The 9,037-nt window shown below is 41.5% G+C and overlaps 2 protein-coding genes across 2 annotated transcripts; one reads left to right on the top strand and one right to left on the bottom strand.

Moving 5' to 3' along the window:
* Positions 1-824: 824 nt before the first annotated feature.
* On the bottom strand, positions 825-3,564 carry LOC124275676 (dextranase-like). Its single transcript, XM_046711300.1, has 2 exons — positions 2,571-3,564; positions 825-1,019 (listed from the first exon to the last, which is right to left on the bottom strand). Exons 1-2 carry the CDS (start codon positions 3,480-3,482, stop codon positions 825-827), a joined length of 1,107 nt encoding a protein of 368 aa, XP_046567256.1. The 5' UTR covers positions 3,483-3,564.
* A 3,177-nt stretch (positions 3,565-6,741) lies between these two features.
* On the top strand, positions 6,742-7,566 carry LOC124275675 (dextranase-like). Its single transcript, XM_046711297.1, has one exon. The coding sequence runs from the start codon at positions 6,742-6,744 to the stop codon at positions 7,564-7,566; it is 825 nt and encodes a 274-aa protein (XP_046567253.1).
* The last annotated feature ends 1,471 nt before the right edge of the window (positions 7,567-9,037 follow it).

Raw genomic sequence — 9,037 nt, 5'->3', positions numbered from 1 at the left:
AAGTGTTATTCAAAAGCTGCGTGAAAACTCCTCTCACTCGCTGCACATCTCGAATATACGCAGAAGTAATTTCCAAAATTGAAAACTTGCTTGAAGATATGTCCTGTTTAGAGTGCACCACTTTAATTATATATGTTCTGCTAACAGTGTGCCTTCTAGAGCTTAACAGTTCTGAGTTATGCGTGTGATTTTGGACGCCAGACAGAATTGTTTGATACATGTGTCTATGAATCACTATCAAATAGTGTGTTAAGTATTTGCAAAAGAGTGAGTAGTGTATCCTGCCCCACGGGTTGCAACAGTACGAAACACCTCTGGAACATTTGATCGAGGTATGGATAGAGACCTGCATCCGACATTATATTTTTCACTGATGCATAATTTTCGAGATATCATCGAACTTAACACTTTTAAGAAGCTTTAATGAGGTCTTTAATGTAACAAAATGCATTGAAGCCATTGTTTCTGAGATTTATCCTATGATAGATCCTCCACAATGAAACTGGATATTGCTGGTAGTGTGGGCATCGATGTGAAAGTCTGCCTGGCCTGGGTTGGAGATGAATTTACCGCCAATCTTAAAGTTGTTGAACTGCCAGTTGGTGACCCTTCCTCCAGAATTCCCTGCAATCTCGTTGTGGAGGCTGTCGTGGCCAGGTTGCGACTCCACTGACAAGTTGACGATGCGGACGTTGGAAGCCGTACCCGATGCCCCGTTTGCCATCTTCCAGTACACGATACGCGGACAAGACCCTTCTACTCTAATGTTGGTAAAGATGAAGGCATCACCTTTCATGGCAAAATGCTTTGTGTCACCAGCGAGATCAAAAAGCTGCATCGTTGTCGCTGATCTGGCAGTTGGAACCTTTGAAAGTGCACCAGTCGGTGTGAATGACGTCGATGTCGCTGATTCTGACCTTCTTCATGTCTCTGCCGCTCCACCAGCCGTTCTGGAAGACAGCTCCGTTCTGCATCTGCCAGATGACCACCCTCTGCGCCACCATATTGTCCGTGTATACCTAAACATAACAAACACGTTCCAGTTTTGTTTATACATTACTCAAATGGGAAGTAACATTTACAGTGTTCTATATTACATGTGTTTATAGGCTGTAATTGAAAGAATGCATCGAAGGCTGTTCATCCGGACAGTGCTTTTCCTTGGAATCATCTCATCATGTCTGGGAACTGTTCCCTGAACCCTATTCATCCGTCAGTAGTGTTCCACGTAAAACCTTGCTCATCCATACAACAAAGGAGACTTAACCAGTCATTGTTAGAGACGAGTTATTTACTGTTGTGTAAACGTTCCTCACAGTTCTCTACCATCTATCTGTGTCTAAATACCTGAATAACGTATATTTCTAAATAGCATTGCGTATTCATGCTTGTGTGTAGGAACCGTGTAACTTTACACTTGTCAGACGGGTAGACAAAGTTCGTGATCAAGATTACCAGTTGTCCGACTTTTTGGTGGGAGCCGTGGTGGCTGAGTTGGCTGACTTTGTGTAATGATGGTGATTACGTATGGAATCCGAGAAGGGGACATTATTCAGCTATGTCGCATTGTCGCCCTCTCAAAACAAGTAAAGTGAGGCAAAATAAACCAAAAGCGCGACCTTGCAGCGACATCAGATACGAAAAGTGACATTTCGCCCATTTGTGGCGATTGTCGGCGATGTCGTTGTTAGCGTTTTGAATAATACTTTTCTATTAACTCCAAAGGGGACAACATAGCGACAATTTTCAAGGTCAAAATATGTAAACGCGTTGTCGCTAACGTCCTGCCCTATCTAAGATGTGTGAAAAGAAGCCTAACAATTCACTAAAACACGAAGCGCCGACAACGCGACCTATTTGACCTAAAGAAAATTAATGTAAGCTATGTCGCGTGTCGCCCTTTGGAGGAATAAAAATAATATTATTCAAAGCGACATCGCCGACAATGCGACAAATGGGGCGATTTAAATGTCAGCGTTATCGGCGTGTCGCGTTTGGTTAATTTTTGCTTGTATTTGAGAGGGCGACAACGCGACAATGCGACAACGCGACAATGTCCCTTCCAGGATTCCATAATTACGTGCCTGACTCTGAGAGTGTGGGTTCTAATCCCGGATGGGACTGAACCTAACAAAAGTACTAGAAGCTATACTTTTACTGAGAAAGTTTAAATCCCAAATATAACGTTTTACATTTGACCACTTTCTAAATGGCATTGTATATTCACAGCGCATGTTCATAAGACCTTTCTATAATGACGTACAAAAGAAAGTACACATCTGGTGTTTTGGGATTGTTTGAAAAGTGTTGTGATTTTGACTGGCAACTTCGCAATTGGGCATGATATCTGTGGTGTTTTGGCAACATATTAGGAAAGTCTATGACATATATAAGTGTAAAAACTCTTTTCAAAACATTTACGTCGTTCTTTAGAAAGTAATCCAAAAGCACCAGGTGTGTACTTTCTTTTGTACGTCATTTTAATTTGATACTAGGACACTATTTGAGTCATGTACAATTCAGCGTTCAACTCTAACATCAAACAAATGTCTGAATAACAAATCCCAAACCTTCAGTGCATCATCGTTTGCAGAGATGAAGCAGTCCTCCACCAGTCCATCATGTCCAATACCAACACCATCGGAGTTGAAGGCCCACGATCCAACCATCTTCACATAACGCACCGTATTGTGATCGCTCAGTCCACGGTAGAAGTATTCCTCAGGATCCACCATAATGATCCCCTCAACTACGTGAGAATGTCCCTTGTCCATGTTGATTATTGACCATTCAAACCTTGAATCGTGCCACTTGTATATAGAAGTAGAGACTATTCCTCTGCCATAGATTTTCACTGGCTGGTTCCCAGTGGTCTTGAATCCACCCTGAACATATGCTCCTGGTGCTAAGTATACTTCTTTTACGTGTGAATCCAGTTGTTTCTGACCGTTCAGGTTGTGAAGCCCTACGTCATAATACAGAACAGAGTTGTCGTTCTTGTTTGGTTTGTGTGTCTCGGGTGGATCTGCGAACACAAGTAGTCTGTCAGTTATGTCGGGGCCTCCGTTACTGCTGCCGTAGTCGTAGTCAAATTCTACGGACATCCACTTTTTGGTGTTTGACACGGTGAATTGGGCAACCTTGGTTCCCGTTCTGCGGCAGTGGTAGTTGTAGCTCTTGGGTCTGACGATGCAGTTGTGGAAGTTGCGCTGGGTGTGAACTTCCACCGTCACAGAACCACCAGTGAAGGCAAATGACGTGAAGGACATCGACCGTCCTGGGTGGACATGGGATGCTTCGTGGGAACGTTGGTCGGATGTGCTGATGTACGTGAAACTCTCATGTTTCCTTCCGCCTTGACTCACATACACCTTGAATTTGTTGGAAGCCGCCGGACCCTTGGCATGTGGGTACACAATGACGTTTCCAACTGCCTCGTAGGCGAGGGTGACGAGAACGACCAGAACACAGAGACCGACCATGCTGTGGCGGGAACTGCCGACTTTGACAACAAAACTTACATATGTAGTTGGTGACGCACGTGACCATCCCGTCTAATCAGAACCACCATAACCTTGTTCCACTAAGATAAGTGCCTACCTTCTATAGAGATAAAACCCCGAATATCAAGTATTATGTAATATGTGTTGGATAATTGGAACTGTGTCTATTTCTAAAACATATGGTACGACTGCATCGTATGTGGAATTTATTGTTTCGGTTTAAACATATCCTATTCATGAAACAAAACTATTGGACACAAGTTGTCCAACTTAGAAAAAGCTTTTCCTTTCAGAGCAGTTACATACGTATATTTTCATTATAGATAAACAGAATGTGTGAAAATGGAAAAAAGGAGAGAGTAAACAATAAAAGTAATACTTTGCTATGAAATTACAATCTGAGAAATCGTTTAGTTTTATTGTCGTTTACATACATTTGGATACATTTGAAACAGGGCTCGATTTAAGCATTTAGAACTTGCACTGGCGCGACCTGAAACTACTAAATGCAACATCTTATGTATATCAACCTGCGCCAAGTGCATGTTAATATTTTGTGTTCAAAGAACACAGACTTCAGGTGGAAAACAGAATGATGAGGAACTGACTTGGAACAGTGACTCTGATTATTGTAGGACAGTGACTGAAGGACTTGCTGTTCATGAAAGTTTGGGAAGTAAGATAACTACATATTCCTATTGTTATAATACTGTTCTAAAGCGGCTTTACCAAAACTCAAGCATTATATAAGATTTTATGATTATTAAGCAGCAGGTGCAACCTGGTTTTGTTTGGTGCAACAAGGTGATTTCCTTAGGTTGCACTGGGTACAAGTAGACTTCATTTCCTTAAATCGACCCCTGATTTGAACATATTCTGATTCTCACTGATGGAGGGACCTGCATTGCTATGTTAAATGACATCGGGGCAAGGGTATTCTATTATGTAAAATATTATTTAAACCAGCAAACACAGCATCTCTCTGTGGAATTACAGTGGAAATTATGAAAGATAAATGTTCATCATTCTCATACTGACATACCGGACCAGTTGTAATTTTCTAATACCATAGGAAAAGTAAAGAGGCACAGAGTTTTTAATCAATCGTATTTGAGCCTTAAATGCTGAAGCAGATTCAAGTTTCCCCACATCTAATGGTAGACTGGTTCACAATTTAATTGTTGAAGGAAAAAAAAAAGAATCAATTGAATGCCTTAATGTTGTAGATGGTTAAGAGAGATTACTCGAGTTGCGTAAGTTAAACCGTGTCAGATAATATAAATCTTTCGAAAATGAAGAAGCGATATCATGATATCAAATAAACACAGCTTACATTTCGTCCTGCGTTCTGAAAGCAGTTTCCAACCCGTTTAAGAGTATAAAAATCTGTTCGGCGTGCCATAATCATTTACGATATTGCGAACCAATTTCCAATATAAAGATTTTATAACAGCATAAAGTTAAAAAAATATATTCATCAAGGTTTGAAAACTTGTCATGTAACCAACGTTGTCACGCTGTTTTCTGTTTGTAAGTAAATCGATTTCTTTCTTTGATAATTTGGCCCTTTTCCTACATTCGCGTCTGATATTGCAGTTATACCATTACATAGTTTGTCATTAAGTCTTACAGACACCCCATGCTTGTCGTAAGAGGCGACTTACGGGGATCGGGTGGTCAGGCTCGCTGACTTAGTTGACACATGTCATCGGTTCCTAATTGCGCAGATCGATGCTCATGCTGCTGATCACTGGATTTTCTGGTCCAGGATGGATTATTTACAGACCGCCGCCATATAGCTGGAATATTGCGTAAAACTAAACTCACTCACTCACTCACTCTTTCAGACACAGTTTTAGACGGTACATAGACTCTACATTTATCTCATCATCGAAGCGTTCGTAAACGCATCACATGGTTCATCCACATTATTACAATCGTAAAACAAGGAAAACTAAACTGTACTTCCTATAGGTGCGTTCAGCTTGTTTTAAATACCATCACAAGACTTGCCTTTAAGAGTCGACATTGAAATGTCTACATCTATGGTAATATGTCCACTTATGATCGCTTATTGTTTTATCAAATTCTATCACACCACTTTCTGACATTTATATCCTCACTAATTATACCTGGATCTAAAGTGTACTTGCAGTTTGTGTGACTCTGGTGGGTTCTTTTAGGACGTTACGCTGAGTCTTTCCAGCGATGATATCGGTTACATGAAGAGTTCTTTGAGAAAGTCAATTTTCAGTTAAATCATCAACAATTGCTAACAAGAAATATCTAAAGCCGATTCAGTACTGTTGTCAAATCTACTCCAACAATTTACTTGGCTACTTTCTCTAGGCTGAACATATAAATAGAGATGTTTTAGGAAGAAATACCGTTGTACAAAAGGTGTCGTCATAGATGTTTTCTAGTTCTATATGTTTCTTAAATACTGAATCCTTGTATATACATGTATACTGAGAGAAACAAATAAAGATATACAGAGTAATTCAAGCGTACCTTTAATATTTTCCGGTTTACTTCACCAGCTTTGAATAGTGCTGGGGGAGGAAATCTTAGAATAAAGGGACAGTGCCTAGTTTTCGTTTGTTTTGCATTGCCTTGTTCTTGTCCCTGTAGCTGACAAACTCAACCACCCTGCTTTGGACTTGGCCTGGTTACTTCTACCCAATGCTATGACAACTGTCTATATCTGCGACCGTTTTTAAAACCGTGAACATCCCTTAGAACGTCCAGAACAACTCTGTCTACAGCCTCATCGTCTCCAGGGTTTAGTTCAATGACTCCTGTTATCCTGAGTTTCTGCGACTACATGTATGTTGTTTAGGCGGATCAACGATACGGAACATTCTCTGTAGCTGACGTTCTATATTTACTCATTTGTTTAGAAACATGTTTTGCAACACGTGATTCCAAATCGGATATAATCATAGTCATGGTCCCATAAGTCTGCCAACAAGAAAACAAGTCCTCTACGGTCTTCCTGTCCGATAGCATAATTAAACTGAAGTGAAAAATATCTATATTTTGTCTTAAGATGAAAACAGTAATTATGATTGAAGCAAACGACCCTATCGAATTTCCAGTAAACGAATATATATAACAGTGCCATTTGTTCGCCATAACACTTGGAACAAACATGGCTTATCTGATATATAGTCAAAGAGGTCAGTAGGCTGTATAAACTAGGATACTTACATCTAGTGTTGGGCCGACAATCGCCACAATGGCATCGCTTTTCTTAACGTTAGTGATCTGCGTTCCCCTTGTGGCCTGCGACCTGACCGTCTATCCCCATCCACAAGGACAGAAGGCGTCTGACAAGTTCAACATTTACGTCAGTCAAGGTGGTGCCAAAGAACGGAGCTTCACGTACATCTCCACTTCCGACAGCAGGGTCCAGTATTCGGGGAAGTTACTGAAGATCGAGCCAGGACGATCTGTGTCGTGGACGTCGTTTTCTTTTTCTGGATCCGCCGTCGCTGTTGAAGTGCACACCCAGAAGGACTTCCGCAACTGTCTCATTCGACCAAAGAGTTATGGCTTCAAGTGTCACCGAGCAGGAAATAAGGTTGCCCTATTCACTGTAACAGCAAACACGAAGTTAATGTCTGTGGAGTTTGACTACGACTATGGAAGCAACGAGGCCGACATAAAGGACAAACTGTTGGTTTTCGCTGACCCACCAGAAACATCCATCCCATCCAGGCATGACCCGTCGGTTCTGTACTACGATGTAGGCGTGCACAACCTCCATGGCCAGAAGGTTCTGGATGGGCACATCAAGGAAGTCTATCTGGCACCTGGAGCTTATGTCCAAGGTGGTTTCAGGACAACGGGAAACCAGGGAGTAAAAATACATGGGAGAGGAGTCCTATCAGGCGCAATGTACAAGTTTCACGATCCAGACTTCCAATGGGCTCTGGTTAATATGAAAAAAGGTGATCATCACACACTGGAAGGCATCACTGTTGTTGACCCTGAAGAATATTACTACGTTAGTTCTGGAAACAGCAACGTTGTCAGAAACGTCAAATTTGTAGCAGGCTGAACCATCAACTCTGACGGATTTGACGTTGGCGAGGACGGCTTAGTGGAGGACAGTTTCGTTATGGCGAATGATGACTCAATCAAGGTATGTGTATAAGTTACAGCACAAGTTACAGATAAACCATATGTCACTAAATGATCGGAATCATTGAAAGGTAATGAACCATGATTATCTAAATTGTTAAGCAGTATTGTTGATACCAATGTATTTCATAACAATGTAGAATAGAATAGAATAATACTTTAATGCCTTTTCAGGAATTTGTGTTACATCACCAGAGCTACTGGCACATTAGAGAGATACCAAACATATTTACATAAATTCTTTGATTTAGGCATCTTCACATTGGTTTAAGAGAGATATGGTACTTGGAATAAAGGATGTACGGGCTCTCTTAGTTTTCACAATTGGAACTTTGTAGCGGCGGCCTGAAGGGAGAAGGTTGTATTCCGAATTTAAGTAGTGAGTACCGTCAGATATGATTTTGACAGCTTGATTCACGATTTGCCGCTCATATATTGATGATAAACATTCAAATCTGACTCCAGTGATTTTACTTGCAGTGTTAACAATTTTGTCTATTTTAGATTTGAGATGAGTTACTGTATTACCAGAGCATCATCCATTGCAGCTGTTCCATACGGGCTTGACCATCAGACGAACAGTGGTGTGGCAGATGCAGTTCGGTGCCATCTTCCAGATGGGTTGGTGGACGGCCAGGAAAGTTCATGGTATCCGTGTCTCCGACGTAGACATCATACACATGGACTGGTGCGCTTACCAAGGGAGATAACTGTCACCTTCAGCCTAATGCCGCCGTCTTCACGGTGTCCGGCCACACCCATGAGTTTGAGGTCCATGACATCATTCTGAAGGACATCAGAATCGAGGGAGAATGTCCGAGACTGGTGGAATGGAAACTCTACAATGGAGCTGTGGGAAAAGTTAGCAATCTGCGTTTCGAGAACATCAATGTCGAATCCGTGTCAAGGAGCATGCATAACGATATAGCAGGCACAGCGGAGCTCATGTCCAGAACTGGGAGTTTGTCAATCTCCGGTATGGCGGCCATTGTATCAGTGACGCGGGAGCGGGACACTTTTCTGTTGACACCCACACAACAAACAGAATCAACTTTGCATGTGGTACTGGTCATATCATTGGATGATAGTCGCTGGAAATATATTCTATGTTTTAAAACACGCTTTATAATATTTGTTCGAGAGGATTGCTCTGTTCAGAACCCACACTTGTCGCCATGTACTGTGGATGATGTTTGACGGGTATGACAACACGAGGTTGGGTTAGATCGTTCTTCATTCAATCAGCCATTTGTCAAACTGTTCACCCTGAATTAGCTCAAATATTTGTCACACTCACTCACACGCACGTCGTAAATCGACACATTCCTACAACTCGGAAACTGATGTTGTCTTGAATTTACGTTTTCGACGAAAGTGTAACAAGTAAT

Source organism: Haliotis rubra, unplaced genomic scaffold, assembly GCF_003918875.1.
Source record: "Haliotis rubra isolate DU_JTF1 unplaced genomic scaffold, ASM391887v1 Scf2007, whole genome shotgun sequence".
Classification (NCBI taxonomy): Eukaryota; Metazoa; Mollusca; class Gastropoda; order Lepetellida; family Haliotidae; genus Haliotis; species Haliotis rubra.
This window is presented reverse-complemented; position numbering and strand designations above follow the sequence as displayed.

Coding starts and splice junctions, on each gene's coding strand:
- LOC124275676 (XM_046711300.1), bottom strand. CDS start 3,482: ATGGTCGGTCTCTGTGTTCTGGTCGTTCTCGTCACCCTCGCCTACGAG. Junction 1,020..2,570: donor CAAACGATGATGCACTGAAG/GTTTGGGATTTG, acceptor TGTTATGTTTAG/GTATACACGGACAATATGGT.
- LOC124275675 (XM_046711297.1), top strand. CDS start 6,742: ATGGCATCGCTTTTCTTAACGTTAGTGATCTGCGTTCCCCTTGTGGCC.